Source organism: Desmodus rotundus, chromosome Y (genome assembly GCF_022682495.2).
Source record: "Desmodus rotundus isolate HL8 chromosome Y, HLdesRot8A.1, whole genome shotgun sequence".
NCBI lineage: Eukaryota > Metazoa > Chordata > Mammalia > Chiroptera > Phyllostomidae > Desmodus > Desmodus rotundus.
Genome location: NC_092332.1, coordinates 2480981 through 2498172, shown reverse-complemented (window position 1 = coordinate 2498172; position 17192 = coordinate 2480981). Strand labels below are relative to the sequence as shown.

Sequence of the window (17192 nt, the reverse complement as noted above, 5' to 3'; positions counted from 1 at the left end):
ACCCTCCCCTCGGGCGGGACACTCCCCCCAACTGAATCGCTGGGACCCCTCAAACAGGGTGGCAGGCACGGTGCCCCAGTTCTGCTCACAGTGGCTTCCGCGGACCGGCACCTGGGACAGCCCGGGGCCTGCTTAGCCCCGTGGCTTTCAGGCCTCGCTGGGCCAGCGGAAGCCAGCGTGCGTTTGAACCAGATTCCCCGGGGGAATCGTGGCCGTTGAAAACGCAGGCCCTCCATGGACATTATAATTCCCGATGCACACTCGTCATTTCGTAGTGTATCTAAATCTCTAAATACGGCCTGCGACACACGCACGAGGGAGGAATGGCCTGCTTGTCCAAGTGTTCCTGGTGCGTCTGGGATTGTGGCCCATCCAGTCGCACGCGCCACCTCTCATTGTTCTGTCTCTGAAATCTGTTATTATTAGGCGTATTATTTTAACGGTTCTTTTGAAATGGTTATGCGTGGCAAGGAAGCTGTACAGAAACGGGATCGGGGCACCCCGCGCCCGCGACACAGTCAGCCTCCCGCCGCGCTCCAGTCCCACAGCAACGACAGGAAGCTGACCCGGCACCTCCGTGGGGGCTTGGGGGGCACCGCGCAGCCCACCAAGCCTCCCATCCGCCTTGAAGTCCTCGTTGGGTTTTATTTTTTAACTTCGCTTTGCATCACACTCTCCGCGGCCCCAACCGGTCCCACCTCCAACTTTCCCGGCTGCGGCCCAGCGATCTCTGTGGCCAACCTCGCGCATCCCCCAGGGGAGCTCGGCAGGCACCCCACCCTGGGGTGGCCCGGGGTGCAGAGGGGCGTGGGCACCTCCCCAAAACTGCGCGCCCCGGTGTGGTTCGACCAGCCCCCCCGCCACCCCGCCCCGCCTCGCCTCGCGGTTCCAGGGCGGGGACTGGGCGGGGGCGGAGCGAGTCGGGGACAGCGAGAGACCCCGCCCCGCAGGCGGGTCCCGGAGGGCGGGGAGAGCGCGCGGCCCCGCCCTGGCCGCTTCCGCCGGGCTACCTATTATACGCACTCAGCTCCTCCGGCATCAGTAGAGCCGCACTCGGGACACGAGGAATGACCAGGGATCCCGGCTCCTGCAGCCGGGACCCTGCTTCGACCCCGCGCAGCCGAGCCGAGTCCAACTCCGGGTCCAACTCCGAAGCCGCGCCGCCTGCCCGGCTGCCCGGCCCGCGGTGCCCGCCCGCTGAAGCCGCCGGCTACTCCCACCAGCTGCTGTTGCTCCTGCTGCAGTGAACGCCGCGCCGCGCCATTGTCCCCGCCGCCCCGCCAGCCAAGCCCGGCCGCGGATCGGGAGGCGAGGAGCGCGCATGGGTGGGCGCTGCTGATGCCACCGTAGTCGGTGCGCTTTACTCCGAGGCTGCGTCCCAGGAAGTCCGGCTCCCCTCTTCCCCGCGTCCGGCTACTCGTCCCAGACTGGAGCGCGACCCCATGGAGGCGCCCGGGCTGGCCAAAGCGGCTGCGGTAGACCCCGACCCTCCCAAGAGCACGGGAGAGACCCCCGATGAGGCGCCCGCTCAGGTGCCGGGCTCTGACACCCCCGCGTCCGAGTCGCCTACGTACCGCCTGCAAGACTTCGACACGCTGGCCACCGTGGGTGAGTGCGAGACGTGGGGACCTGGCCCGCAGGGGCGCTCGGCGCCGCCCGGGACGCGGGCGTCAGACAAAGCTCCCGGTGTGTCGTCCCCCGGCTGCCTCCTGTGGAGCTCTCCGCCTGGTCCCGCCTGCTCCGGCGCCCTCGCTCCCACAGACGCCCGGAGAGTTGGAGTGAGTCCCCCCGGCCCCCGAGTACCTCCCTTAGCTTCCAGCGCCCCACCTGGCGCCTCCAAAGGCACCTTATTTATACCTGCCACGGTTAAACCACTCCGGTGCCTGGGCTCCCCGACGTCACAGAAGTTCCTGGAGCTGACCTCACATTGGGGACCTCAGGTGCCCTCCCAGGCAGGGACCCCCAGGGGAAGAGGCGGCCACTGGGGAGGTGGGCAAGCGCTCCTCCGCCGCATGGCAGGAGGCAGCGTCGAAGGTGGGCCTTGGAACGAACTGCTTTGGGCACAGGTGTTCCGCGGCGCTATGGGGTGGGGACTTTGGGGATGGATTAGTCGTTTCCTGGAACCGCCGTGGCTTTTCGTCTTGTGCATCCCGAACTTGCCATCCTTTCTCCAGACGTAGATTTCCTTCTCTCCTGTCTGGCAACCTAACTTTCGCGTTTCCTGGGCGCCTGGATCCCGAAACGCGCCGGCGTGTGGGTCCGGCGGGACTGGGGGGGAAAGATGCCCGACCCTGCGAGGTACTAAGTTCGAGCCGTGCGCACGACTCGCGGGTGGCTGCTTAGCAACAGCGCCAAGGTGTTGCACCGACCTGTTGTGGCTGGATGTGGTTGGGGGGGCATGCTGAGAGTGGCCCGTGAGGCAGAGGGGTTTAAGAACTTTCTTCCCCCTCTCTCCACCCCAACTTTGGAAAAGAGGAGCGGAATAAAGTGAACTCAAGGTCATGAGGTCCAGAGCCAGAAGGACAACGAAACCACCAGTGGAGAGAGGACTTCTCTTTTCCACGTGTAGCTGCGTGTGAGGAAGGCATCCGCAGGCATCCCCATGTAGGGTGGAGGGCGTGGGAGGGGCCCCCTCTCTTTCAATATCTATTCATCTACCTGTGGGGAAGGTGTGCAGCAAAGGTGACTGTGCCTTTAGGGACATTTAGCGATGTCTGGGGACATTTTGGGTGGTTACAACTGGGGAGGCGGTGCTCCTGCCGTCTGGTGGGTGGAGACCAGGGAGGCTGCTCAACACCTTCCCCCACAGGGCCCAGGACGCCCACCTCTGAGCGTCTTCCAGCCCCAAAGTCGGGCTGTGAGGCTGAGGGAGAGAGGCTCTGAGTTCAGCGTGAGACACTCTCGTCTTTCTCTTTCCGCGCCTTTCCTTCTGCATCCATCTGAGTATCCACCTACCTGTGTACCTGGGTACCTGTCTGTGATCTGTGCATCCGCCCGCCCGCCCGTCAGTCCATCCATCCATCCATTATCCATCTAATGATACCGGTCGTTGATCTATGTACCCCTCCTCCTTTGTCCACTTTTCCTCCTTCTCTCTCTTTTCCTCTATTTCTCTCTCCTTTTCCCTTCTTCCTCCTTTTCTTCTTCTTCCCATTCTTCTTTCTCTCTCGCTCTCGTTCTGCTGCGCTGATGACAAACATGCCTGTGTTTATTAGCACATGTCCACAAAGCGTCGGGAACCCAGCCTCGGGGAGTCACACGGGAGGTAGAAAGCAGGTAGAACAATGGAAAGTTGATGGCGGACCCGCCGCCCCTTGGCACCTGCTCCCACCATTGTGTTCCTTTCGGGCGTGCTTGGGTCTGTTGGGACAGCCACCGGGGCTGCAGGCCAGGGCACCGAGTCGGTGCCGGGCAGGCGGGTGGGCTGCAGACGTGACCTCGTCTGGTGCGCCGTGGGTGCTGCCAAGTGGGCATAGGTGCCCAGTGAGTCATGTCCTTAAAAACAGAAGGTCACCACCTCTGGGGACCGACCAGCTGGCCGGGGCTGCGAAGGGGGCTGTTTCGTTCTTTCCTCTTGGCTGGTCTGAATGAAGACGATGCTGGGGACGGGGACCCCCATGTATGTGCGTGGCCCTCTTCACAACCCCTGCCAGTCTCTGCCACCTGGGACCTAAACTCCTTTCTTGGATATTGGTGAGAGATTAATCTCAGCATGATGGATTCAAGAGATTAAGAATAAGCTTTAAAAAAAAATCACAAGAGTTCCCCAAAGCATCAGAATTGGGTGTCTCTGACTCACCCTGTAGGGTGACCTCAGCTCATTGCAGATGGTGTAGTGGGCTCCCTTCCTGCCGTTAGAAGGCTGTCAGGGTGTGCGTGCTCTGCAACCAAAGTCCAGCTCGGGACACTGCTCCTGGGTCCCCTGCCTAAGCGTGTCCCTGCCCCACACAGGCGCCCACAGGGACTCAGTTTTCTGAGGGTGTTTGTGTGCAGTTTTCCTGCTGACCAAGGCGATTCTCTGTCATGTGCATCCAAGCCACAACCCCCCGCACACACACAGACACGCACCAGAACCCCAACCCTCTGTTACCCTTTCTTCAGCATCGCCATTCCCTCCCCTCGCCCCTTGGAAGCTTCTAGGACAAGCCACGGTGGAAAGGCAGGGTTCAGCTCAGGCTGCTTTCTGAAGGGTGTTTGGAGTCTGTGCCCCGCGCTGGTGTCCCCGTTTCTTTGGTCTGGTCTCTCCCCGTGGGCGTGACAGGTTCTTGTTGTCACCCACATACTCTTGTGCTTTTCACCCCTTTGTTTGGAACATCAGCTCGGCATGGTCCCCATGCACGAAACACAGCTGAGGTGACGTTGGCGTTTTAGTGCACGTGGCTTTGAGGACAGCGGGACCCTCTGGGAGCTACCACGGGCCTGGGAGCCAGCTGGGAATAGACAGCTGGGTTGGCAAGAGTGGCCCCCATGCGCGGGGACTGAATTAGAACAGCACGACGTCACGAGCCGTCCCATGTCCTCGTTCTGTGCGTCAGGTTGTGGGGAATCCTCGGCATTGCGGATGGACCAGTGGCCCGCGCATTCCCAATTGCTTGGAAGAATGTGTGGTGTGTGTTGGTGAACAGTCTCGTGGGGCGACGTTCTCTTAAAGCCCAGGGGAATCTGTGTGGTACAGCTCAGCTGAACACAGATGGGCAAATTTGGAGATGAGGCCGCCCCACTGCTCAGTGGGGAAGAAAGGGTTTGTCCCCATATTCCAGGATGCTGGTTCATGGGGCCAAGCTGGGTTCCCCCACCTCCTTGTTTATGAACATGGGTGCTGATTAAACACGTATATATTTATAGTGACATAATTATAACCTCCAAGGGGATTCCAAAAGCCGTACGTAGAGTCCAGCCCCTCCCCCCATGCTGACGTCTTTCGTAGCCGTAGCCCGATATGGAAACCAGGATGGCTGCGTGGGTGACATCCTTTCAGAGACAGGAGACCCTGCTCACTGCTCACAGCTTCTACGGAGTCTCCTCGGTGTTTGCATGTGTGGGTGCCTGTGTATTTCTAGACAGGGCAACCACTGAGACCCCCCCCAAATCAAGGCACACAACTCATTCCCTCTTCACCAACCACGCCCTAATGCCTGATGCTTTCATTTCTTTGCTTACACCATCACCAGACGACAAACCCGTATTTCATTAAAATCTCGGAGACTTTCCTTCGTGAATCAGTCGTTATACGCCGTTCTCTCCCAAGCATCGACAAGCCTTTTCCAGCATACTGACATCACTTTCTCCTCTGATCTCAGTTTCCTTGAACTGGCCCTACTGTCTCTCATTTCAACCCAAGTTGTCCTGTACCTGAGCACCCCTGAGCACCCCTGAGCACCCCTGAGCACCCCTCCAGACTGAGTGCAGTCGGCTCCAGTGAGATGTTGCTGTGCACAGGAATGGGCACTCGTGATGGTGGAGTCGCCATAGCAGTCGGAAGTGTTGTTTGTTGCTCAGCAACACGAGAGCATCCCCTTCACCCTTTAATGCTCTCCATCCTGGGAGGGCTCTGTTGAGCATCCTATCCCTCGGACATGGATGACGGTGCCAACCTCAGACCACCCCAGGAAAGTTAGCAATCAGATAAACTATGAGGGAAGGACATTGCCAAGTACAGAAGTCGGGCAGGTAGTTGTTCCTCAATTTTTTACAAAGACTTTATTTATTTTAGAGATAAGGGAAGGGAGGGAGAGAGGAGAGAAACATCCACATGTGGCTGCCTCTCGTGCGCCCCCTAGTGGGGACCTGGCCCACAACCCAGGCGTGTGCTTTGATTGGAGGGACTTGGCCATTGGCCTGGGGATGTCTGGCAGCCCCAGGAGCTGGAAGAGGCAGGAAGGCCCCTCCCTGGAGCCTGTGGAGGGACACCTGGACCTCAGACAGACACCTGGCCTCTAGGATGGGGGTGCAGTGAAAGCAGGAACTCACGTGTTTCTTCCGAGGAGGCGTCTGTGATTCCCTGCGTGAGGCAGGAGGTCAGAGCTAGGTGGAGAGAGCTGAGAACTTGGTTTTCCCTTGTCCCTTCCACCCCGCACAGAGAACTGTGCCCTGCACGTGGTGTGCCGCTCACCGCATTCCCAACCGTAAACCTAGGGGACAGCCCGCGTCCCACATGGTCGGGCCAGAGGCTGCCATGTTGAATCAGCCCCGACTGTGGCATTTGTGTCCATTTGTTCTTCTCTCACTAAATACCCGAAACCGGGTGGCTTAGAAACCACAGGGGTTTACATTTTACAGTTCTGGAGGCTGGAACTGTGACAGCTTGGTGCCGACGTGGTTAAGACCTGGCAGGTTCTCTCTTCTGGGCTGCTGATGGCTGCTTCCTGGTGTGTCCTGGCATGGCCGAGAGCAGATAGGGGAACCATGTCTTCTTGTGACTCTTGGAAAGACATTCGTCCCATCATGGGGATGCCACCTTCGTGATCTCATTGAATCCTAATTCCCTCCCGAAGATCCACCTGCGAATGCCATCCCATTGGGCGTTAAGGCTTCACCACACCGATTTCCAGAGATGCTAACATTCAAGCCGTAACATTAGATTCGTCCATCAGATGCTGCTTTGCCTTTCTTCTCTGGAAATCGTCCTTTGGGGGTGAAGGTGCCTGCTCCAGCATTAGTTTGACTTGGTCACATACTGGAAGGCCCAGGGAGGACCCCCCTCCTCCCTGTGTCTGGGGACTGCCCTCTGTGACCCAGCTCGGGTCCCCCCTCTGGTCAGGGCCATGACACCACACTCGGTGGTCTCAGACCTGCATCCTGGGTGAGTCCCTCCACAGCTGAGGGCCACCAGAGAGACCACCTCTGTCACAGGGAGAAAAGGGCAGAGGTACCACGTGATACACACAGTCCGAAGCTTCACTTCCACCTTCCCCTCCCTGAGGTCACAGGGCGCTTCTAAACGCAGGGACAGATGAGTTCAGAGTTCTCCGTTGGCTACTGTGAGTCTCGTTGGGAGCCCCTTCCTGGGGCTTTCTCTGTATTTCCCCCACAATGTTTTCCAGACAGCCAAACGCCGCCACGGCGGGGCCCTCTCAACAACGTCCCTCTTCCCCTGATTTCCTCGGAATTCTCCGCAGGCTGTTTCCTGCGGAGAAGAATAGTAGGATATAGGTCCACTTTTTTCTGAGATTGTCCACAGTGTGTGGGGCAGAGAAAACCGGCGTGCCTTGGTTTTTTGCAAGGATTCGCGAGGGGTCGGGGACTGTACACAGCCCTGCGGTCGTCCCGTCCTGTCCCTCGTCACCCTCTCCCAACGTGGCTGCAGTGAGAGGTGCAGAGCAGGCTGCAAAAGAGGCTGAGTGCTGACTGTTTGGGTAGCAAGCGTCCTGCTCTTCTCCATCGTGGCTGACGCTCACAGTGCTGAGCTGCTGCGGATGGCGAAGCTAATGCATCATCCACTGTGGTGTTGAGCGTGGCGGGGGAGTCGTGAAGGACAGCTTCCCAAAACACCATCACGCCTTCATTTATTCGCTTATGCGCAGGGGGGCTGGCATCGCCCTGTGTGTGTGGCACCTTCCCACGTCACACCAAAGACACCTGCGTCTTCTTCATTCCTTCCCTCTGGCTCAGGAACACGTCACGCATTGGACGGACCCTGGTTTGGTCTCTGTAGAGGTTCCGGTAATTTCTTTAGAGGGACAAGGTTGGAAGGCTGGGTGGCTTCAACAACAGACACTTCTTCCTCCCCGTCCTGCAGGCTGGAGGCTGAGACCCAGGGGCGGGCAGGGCTGGCTCCCCCTGAGGCCTCTCTTCTGGGCGTGCGGATGGCCGTCTTCCCCCCGTGTCCTCACACAGGCGTCCCTCTGGGTGTGTCTGCGTCCCCATCTCCTCTTATAAGGACCCCGGTCTTATGGGATCAGAGCCCCCCTGGGGACCTCAGTTTAGCTTAATCACCTGTAGAAAGACACAGCTATGTGAAACGTCCGATGCACCTAGCACTGCTTCTGTGCCTCAGAGTCCCCATAACGCCGTAGTTTTGCATCTCACCAGGTAGGTTTGGCTCATCAGCTTTGAGGGCAGGAGGCAGCATCCTTTTAAGACGACAGGTGGAAGGCTGTGCTCCTGGTTTGAAGGCGTCCGTCTGCTTGGTCTTGGCCTCAGCTCTGTATGACCATCCACCACACTTTTTTCCTGTTTTCCCGGTCATCTGTGACTGCCACATCAAGGTGTTGTGACTGCTAGGTAGATGGCGGTCGTCCACTCTAAAGGCTCTTTGTTCGTTCAGATGACAGCTTTAGCACCCTGCGCGGGAGGCGGGCACTGTTTCTTCCGCGCAAAGTGGGAGAACCTGTCGTTCACTGCTATTGCCCCTTCCCGGGGATGCTGCATGCAGGTCCTGGTTCTGAAATGACGGATGTCACCATCACCACCATCATCCTCACCATTACTTTCTCGACATAGCTCAGGCCCACCTCATTTGCAGGGATGGGTGGGGGTCTTATTTGCACGGATTTGGACCTTACTCTGTTCAGCAGACCTGCCGTGAGTGTGCCAGGACCTTTACCCGTCCCCTGCATGGGCCGCCTCCTTGTTCCAACTCCTGGGTTAGGACAGGGTAAGACCCAGAGGACGCCCGCTGCACGGTCATTTTTCCTTGGTCCCCTCCTGTCATCTGTCTCATGAGCTTTCACCCCGTTTTTGCCTCCTGCCCTAACAAATTGCCCAAAACTGAACACCTTAAAACTACATGCATGTACTGTTTCACAGTTTTGCAGATTCTGAGTGTGAAAATGAGTCTTAGGGGGTGAACATCAAGGTATCGGCAGGAGTGGTTCCTTCTGGAGTCCCTAGGAGGAGGCCTGTTTCCTCGTGTTTCCCAGCTTCTAGAAGCTTCCATATGCTCTGGCTTATGAGACCTTCTTTCACCTCCTAGGCAAGCCATGTGGAGGGACTCCCGTAAATGGCGAAACCACAGGAAGAATGAGAAGCTCTCCCCTGTGTCCCCAAGAGCAGAAAGGCTAGTGTTGATTAACAGTGGATGTGGCTGTAAATGTTCACGTGTGTGTGCGAGGGAGCGTGTGCCCGGGAAGGAATGAATGGAGCTGTTGGGGCTCTCACATCTGTGTGTTCTCCTGCCTGGCTGGAGCTGTGTCCAAGGACTAATTGGCACCTCTCTGCGTCCCTCCCTCGGGCTCAGCCAGCAGAACCAGTTCTCACATCCTGAGGGAGCCCAGGCACAGGATGATTGGAAGATGAGATGGCCCAGCCTTACCTTCTAGGAGGGCGTCCTGGCCGGGAGTCCCACAAAGAAAGCTGGCTTCCACCTGGAGCAGCAAAGCACAGCGGGGGGTGGATTGTGCTTTCCAACAGCCAGGGGTGGGTTGTGCTTTCCAACAGCCGGGGAGTGGGTTGTCTCCAACAGTGTGGAGCATGTTGATGAATTAACTGATAGCATAGGTACTTTAAAAATAATAATAATAATAATAAACGTGGCAAGCACCTTTTTCTCTGAGCTGCTTTGTGGAAAGATAATAAAACCAGCACTATGAATGCTTCTCAGAAGCTCCTAGTTCAGGGGTGCTTTTCCCCTCCATTATACGGTGGGATCTCCATTTCCACGCCGGGTTGGATGGAGAGGGTGCCACGCCTTTGCTTCACCATTAAGGCACTTAGGTGGAAGTCCAGTGGGGGTCTGGCTTATGTTTGAATAGGAGACAGCGTGATAAATAGCCATGAATTTGAACCAGTCCAGCCATTCTTCCATTAAAGCGCTGCGTGTCCTTAAGTTGGGATGGATGGGATCCATCCGCAGTGGGATGGGAGTGGTTGAGCGCGGAGGTGTGCGAGCCAGAGCACAGCTTCTGTCCTCCTCCGGCGCGCCCGGGCCCCCACGTGCCTGTGGTGTCAGCGCACAATGAGGAGACTCTCCCGTGGGAGGCCACTCCCACTTCGGTGAGTCAGCCAGGTGTTCCCCAAGCCGAGGAGTCTCCCACAGGGCGCCTCAGACGGGTTTTCCACGCTTTGATCTCCCACCAGGGGCTCCTGTGGCCTCTGCCAGACCTGCTCGGGTGTCCCCACCCCCTTACACCCAAAGGACTGCCAGGGCTAAAGTCTGGGTGCCCGGGGGGCCCACCCACGGGTTACTCCCACATTCCAGAACATGATCCCCCTTTCACACACTGTGTTTCCTGCTGGGGTTGCCGACCCTGTTTAACCCACTCGGAAATTATACCGGTTGTTCTACCAGCTGCCAGAAAAAGGAAATGAGGAAATGAGAATGGACAGTTCTTACAGGTAACTGCAGCCGGTTCTACGGTACCTCGACAAGGTCTCAGGTGCGTTCTATTGATTCTCTGGAGCTTGTTCGTCGGGACGCATTTTTGATGAACTTCTGATGAGTCACCAAAGAGATATGTAGGGCAATCTTCGGGGTTTTGTTCTGCTTTTTTTTTAACCATCCCCTGAAAACATTGTTTTATTGCTTTCAGAGAGAGAGGAAGGGACAGGAAGAAACACTGATGTGAGAAAGAAGCATCGGTTGGTTGCTTCCCACTTGTATCTGGACCAGATTATAAGCACCCGGCCTGGGCATTGAACCCCCAACCTCGGTATGTGCCCTCACTGGGAATCGAACTCACAACCCTGTGGCTAAGGGATGACCGTCCAACCACCTGAGCCATACTGGCCAGGCTTGCCGAGGATCCTTTTAAAAGACTTGACCCACTCTGGCTGTGTCTTCATTTGGTTAGAGTGTCTTCCTGATAGGCCAAGGTTGTGGGTTCAATCCCTGGCCAGAGCACATAACAAGAATTAACCAATGAATGCCTGAATAAATGGGACACCAAATCCATGTTTCATTCTCTCCCCTCCACCCCATCTCCTTTCCTCTTTCTCCATAAAATCAATGAATGAAAAAGTCAAGAAAACATGAGTCCCCTGAGTCCTTGAATGTCAACAGTCATTGTGAGATGGGATTTCACTTTTGAAAACTTTCCTTCACGTCAGCCTTAGCAGCTCAGCATTTTATTTTGATAACAGATTCTTTGGGGCCCATTGTATGGATCTCTTCAAAGATCCGGCATCTAGTTTCTTTGATTATTTTTTTTTTCCTCTATTGGTTTCCTATTTTCAATTTCATTGATTTCTGCTCATTTTTCTTATGTCTCTTCTCCTGCCTGCTGTAGATTTGTTCACCTAAAACTAAAGGGCCTTTCTAAGGGAGAGGCGATTTATTTGAGATCAATAAGACCAGCTACTGGGGAAGTGCTGACTCAGGCAGGAGCCCACGTAGGGTCCCGATGAGGGGACAAAGGGGAGGCACTAACGAGAAGGGGGAGGGGACAGGGACACCCACAGCAGGGAGGCGTGGCTGTGGGCGCAGATGACAAGATGTCGTGATGCTGATTCTCAACAGCATGTTTCATTCTCAGTCTTGTGCTCATCCGTCCACTCGTCACCCCATCTGCCATCCTGTCACCTTTGCAGACAGCTCTGTGGGCCACATGGTGGCTTTGGCTCAGTTCAAAGGTCATTTTGCTCTGCCATAAAGTGGCTCCATTTATATTATCGTGTACAGGTTTATGCCAGTCTTGTTTGTGTAGTTTTCTTAAGTATTTTTATCTTGATTAAGATCCTGGGCAGCTGCTTGGAGTGTGTCAGGGAGCCACAGAAGAGATGAAGTGATAACCCAGGAAATGGTCCAAGAAAACACCACCTTTTTCTGTATTCAGTGTGTGTTCAGGGTGGCCCAGTGGCGGACCCTGTTCTCCAAGCGTCTGCTGTGTTCTCTCGTCTGTGTCCGCTTGACGGTCTTCACGGACTCATGCTTTTTGGTGGGTTTCATTTCTCTCTCCCAAAAGTGGTGCTGTAGCTGGGACTCCCTCCCCCCACGTAATCAACATGCCAGCTTCCTCCCCACCAAACAAGCCCCAGTAATTACGAAGCCCCAAGGAATCAACGCGGCAGCCACCTGCTCCAGATGTGTGTCCCACACTGAGTTGCGTTCGGGGTGCTGGCCTTCCTTTCAAAGAAACAGATAACGCTGCAATCAAAGCCCGTTGTGTGGACTGTGCTGTAGGCCTTGGGTTCAGAATTCCCATCCCAATGTGCGGTGCGGCTGGCGAAGCCATGGTGGGGTGGTTGGGTGGGTGGCTGGTTGTGCCTCCCAGTCCCTTTACCTCCTGTGTTACGGAGCGGAGTCCCCTTATTCTGTAATAACGAAACGCACTTGGATGGGAGTGTACCTCAGTCCGGGGCACAGGGACTTTTATTTTATTTTATTTATTTTGGTTTTTTTTTTTTAATTTTTAAATCCTCATCCAAAGATGTCTTTATTTTTTTATCTTTTGAAGATTTTATTTATTTATTTTTACAGAGAGGGGAAGGGAGGGGGAAAGAGGACAGAAACATTAATGTGCGGTTGCCTCTTGTGCGCCCCCTACTGGAGACCTGGCCCGAAACCCAAGCATGTGCCCTGACTGGGAATGGAACCAGCGACCTTTTGCTTCCCAGTCTGGTGCTCAGTCCAGTGAGCCACACCAGCCAGGGCCTGAAGATGTGTTTATTGATTTGAGGCAGATAGGAAGGGAAGAGAGAGAGGAGAGAAGCGTTGATCTGTTGGTTCCCATACCCACGCCGCCCTGGGATGTAACCTGCAGCCTTCTCAGGTATGGGATGGCGCTCGAACCAGCTGAGCCACCTGGCCCAGTCTGCAGGGATCTTTACAAGGTTACTGCCTGACACCCTCAAATCCTTCCAGACCCTCCTGCCGGAAGACGCAGAAGCCCCTTAGCTGGGTAGCAAGGGATGGACGATGTGAATTGCATATCCATCCCCAAGGACAGGGGAAAAAGCAATGGAGGAAAATTGTTGAGGAAAAGCACCGTTTTTAGTCACATTCTCAAATGGCACCTTTGATCGTAGAGGAAAAGTTGTGATTTGAAAAGCAACGATTCGAAAGACGTCCGGTGGAAGGGGGTTATAACTCTGGCTGTGATGTCAGGCTATGTCACTTCTTCAAGATGCTCGGCGTGTCCGCACGTAGTGTCCCGGGCTGTTCCGTGGTAGCTAAATATATACTAAACGAGAATGAAAAGGGCAGATTGAAAAAGAAAAGAAAACCCTAAGTAAAACCAGTGTCTTCTTTACTGAGCATAAACTGAAAATACCTCTTTGTCATGTTTGCTGACTCAAAAGAGGGGAAGAAAATGCACGCGTTTGTTGCATACTGGGTGGCCGGAACCAGCCGGTCGCTGAGGCCAACGGGGTTCTCCCAGAGGCGTGCTGGGATCCCCGGGATCCCCTGAGGATGTGACCAGGGCTCCGCGGGGTCACGGCTATTTCCGTCACACTAGGAGAAAGTTGTTTCTCTTTCCCTCGCTCCTCCAGAGGCTTCCTGATGTCTGATGACATCATCTCTGACCACAGTGGAATGCCTCCTTTCCTGCTCTTGGGCTCTACCTATTTCTGTTCATACGGTGACTGTCACTAGCTACGAGCCCCACAAGCAAACCGAGGCTCCGTGGTGTCCTGGACAGGCTTCTGGGGCCAAAGACTCCTCGACCGCACGGTCTGAGAGCTCCCGTTGACACGCGTGTCTGGGTCGAACTTGATCTTCATGTAGCAAGGCCTTGGACGGGGGTTGATTAATGGTGATTCCAGAGTCTACCGATATGCCCCCTCCTGTCAGAAGCATACATGTGGAATGTTTTGTTTTCCACCTGAGAGCTGCCGACTAAAATAGACACATTCAAGTAGACACCTTCAAATTGAAAAATGCCTTTCATTTTTATCCTCACCTGACGATGTGCTTATTGATTTTACAGAGAAGGGGAGGGAGGGAGAAAGAGAGGGAGAGAAACATCGATGTGAGGGACAGACGTGGGTTAGTTGCCCCCCGTATGCACCGCCCCCACCCCCGACCGGGATCGTGGCCAGCAACCCAAGACTTGTGCCGTGACTGGGGATCGAACCTGTGACCTTTTGATGTACGGGGAGGGGACGACAGCCCAATCACCTGAGCTACCTGGCCAGGGCTCACCTACACTCTTCTAAACATCTATCGTGCCAAGTCCTACATTGACCCCTTTTATTTTTATACAAACTCTATTACCTTGAGGGTTTTATGGGGGAAGGCTTTGAAATGAGGCAAATATTTGACGAGTTTGTCAACAGGCCACGATATGGTGGAAACAGCACTTTGTATATTATTCCACATAATGCATCACCGTGTTTCCCCAAAGACTCTTTATTTTGTGTGACGAGCTGTGTGCACACGCCTGTCACCGCCCACTCTTCTCAAGTGGGGATGAAGCTGTTCCTACAGTTTGTTTTCATAAACCCAGGAATAAAACACACAGACGCACGTCAGAAAGGACACAGAAGGGCCCTGGGCAAGTCGGAAGTTGCATCCGACTTCGGGAGGTCCCAGAGCAGGTAGAAAAGTGCAGGGTGAATGAGGAGGGGGCTCTCGCAAGAGGGGCTCTTGGTCATCCTCCCCCCGGACAAGCTCTGATGTTTTTTCCCCCGAGGCCAAAGCCGGAGAACTCTGCAGTCTCCTGTGTCAACCACCGAGCTCAGAAAACCATCCGCGTTGTAAAAACACAAAGTTTTTTTTGTGTGTTAAAAAGTAAGCAAATGGGAGGTGGGTGCGATTGAGTCAAATTCTCGTTGACCTTTCCCTCTGAGGGTCCCTCGACATCACAAACACGTGGCTACAGCAGTTTCTCTCTGGTGCTTCATTGTTAATTAGAAAATGGTCTCCAACCTGGGGCTGATCAATAGCCTAGACGTTGAGACACGTCAACAAAAATCAAGACAGGGGGTCCCGGAGGGAGGACGTACTTCTGGGAACCTAACAGGAGGCTAAACCAAAAAGGGAAACATCAGAGAAATTTTTTCAAAAAACTGTCATTTTGAGTCATATATTTAGAAAAGCCTGAGAATGTTCTGTGTTCAGCGACAAAAAAGGGATGTTACAATAATAGAGAAACAGAAAGAACTTTCCATTGCTTAATTTTTTTTTTTTTTAATTAAAGAAGAGCCCCGGCTGGTGTGGCCCAGTGGATTGAGCGGCAGCCTGTGAACCAAAGGGTCGCTGGTTCCATTCCCAGTGGAGGCACATGCCAGGGTTGTGGGCCAGGTCCCCAGGAGGGGGAGCTCGAGGGGCAACCACACATTGATGTTTCTCTCCTTCTTTTCCTCCCTCCTTTCCCCTCTCTCTAAAAATAAATAAATATAATCTTCAAAATAATTCAAAGACGAAAATTTTTAAAAGATGCATTTGCCCTTAAATGCACCGCTCTAATCTCCGTGTTTGTCTTGGGTGCCATGGGGGAGGCTGCAAGGCCGAGCCTGAGTGCTCCACATCTCCCTGCACATTCAGTGTGCCCTTCATGTGAGCCTTCTGTGGCTGTAGTAGCCTGGTGGCCTCCAACAGGCATTCACCCTCCCCCATCCTGGAGGCCAGGCCTCTGAGGTCCAGGTGTCCCAGGGCCCCGCTCCCTCCACAGGCTCCAGGGAGGGGCCTACCTGCCTCTTCCAGCTCCGGGGGCTCCAGGCGTCCCTGGGCTGGTGGCTGCGTCCCTCCTGTCTCTGCCTCCGTCTCCACGTGGCTTCTCCTCCTTGTCTGTGTCTCCTCTTCTGTCCTTCTCGGGACCCTGTCATTGGACACAGGGCCGCCCTGACCCAGGACGACCTCCTCTCACGTCCTTCCCTCCTCCCACCTGCAAAGACCCTGTTTGCAGATAAGGTCCAGTTCCCAGGTAGCCCGAGTTAGGACCTGGGTGTATCTTTTGGGGAGAAATAACGCCACCTGCTGCATTCCTTGCCCTCAGCATCCCCACAGGTCCATCCAGGAACTTGGCATCTTTGTCCCCAAACAGAATAACTCAGCATGCGTTCGCACACCAACCCCAGCGACCTGTCTGTGTGGCTGCTGTCAGCCTCGGCTCGGACACCCAAACCGTGCGCTGGACTCATTCCTCCTCCCTCCCTCTCCCAGCCCAGTCCAGTCCATTCCCACAGTCAGGTTTTCACTGGGCTGCAGCCACCTCTTGGCGGTGCCTGTCCCACCAAGCACAGCTCACCCCGCTGGTCCCTGGTGTCTGTCTGGTGCGTGCCAGGGTCCCCTCTTCTTTCTCGACATCCTTTGGCTCGGCTCCCATGACCTCAGGGAAACCTCTACAACAAAAGAAAAGAAAACCATGCACACCCGAAACCCACCCAGGCACTTCCCTGCTCTCGGCCTCGTGACTTCCTGCTGCCCTTGGCAGAAAGAGTTCACTCAAAGGATTTCAGAGTCCCTTCCTTTCGTCGACATGTTTCCCCCAAGCTCACGAGTCTCAGCTCTCTCTTGGGCTGTTGCGTCTGCCAAGCCTGACCTCCTCCCAAGCACCCTACACGCGAGCCCTTGGCCTTCACTCGGCCCACCCTCCGATTTTCATTGGAATTTTGCTTCCTCCTAAGTCGGCCTGTCTCTCAACCCTGAGCACAGGGCATGCTCTTGTTGCTCAGCCCGCTGGCCTTCGGAAACGAGCTGAGAAAGTCTGAGATGAAACAAGCTCACTGAACCCTCCCAAGCCCACCAGAGGCATCCTCACCGTGATCTTGAATGTTTGGGGTCGGTCGTCAAGGGTAGTGGAATTGGGGACCGGCCTGCTGTGCATCACGACTGTTTCAGCCCCATCTGGAGCACCCAACACACAGCGAGGCATGCATGGTGGGGGGGCAAACACCGTACTTCCTTATATGGACCCCCCCCTTTTTTTAGAGAGAGAGAGAGCGCTGGATTATATCCGTGACACAGATGCATAGCATTTGGTGTCACAGACGGAGTTTGCAAACTGTTTCTCGGTTGGCAGTGGAGAGTGGACATGAGAATGGAGTGTGAGCTGAGCGGTAAAAAGTGGAAATTGGAACCCTCGAGCCGTAGGAATGACCGTTAAAATGTCGTGGCTACAGTTCACATGCTCAGGGGCCCCTGGGGGAGTGTGTGGCTCTTGGGTTGGATGGTACATTGGGCGGGGTGTGTGTCATCTCAAAGCTCTGGTGGACGGGCTTGCTCTGAGCTGGTGGCTCTCAGCTGGGGGAGATGCTGCTTCCATCAGACGCTTGGCCGTGTCTGCAGACACTTTGGCTGTTGAAGCAGGGGGTCGGGGGTGATGCTGCTGATGTGTGGTAGGTGGTGAGTAGGGAGGCTGCTCAACACCCTG

At 55.2% G+C, this 17192-nt stretch overlaps 1 protein-coding gene across 1 annotated transcript in view; it reads left to right on the top strand.

Annotated features, from left to right (window-relative positions):
- Positions 1 to 1256: 1256 nt before the first annotated feature.
- The window catches only part of LOC139440586 (cAMP-dependent protein kinase catalytic subunit PRKX-like), a 48411-nt gene continuing 32475 nt past the window's right edge, over positions 1257 to 17192 (top strand). Inside the window, exon 1 of the mRNA XM_071220386.1 lies at positions 1257 to 1608. Within this exon, the coding sequence (XP_071076487.1) occupies positions 1443 to 1608 (166 nt within the window). The 5' untranslated portion in view covers positions 1257 to 1442. The remainder of the gene's footprint in view (positions 1609 to 17192) is intronic.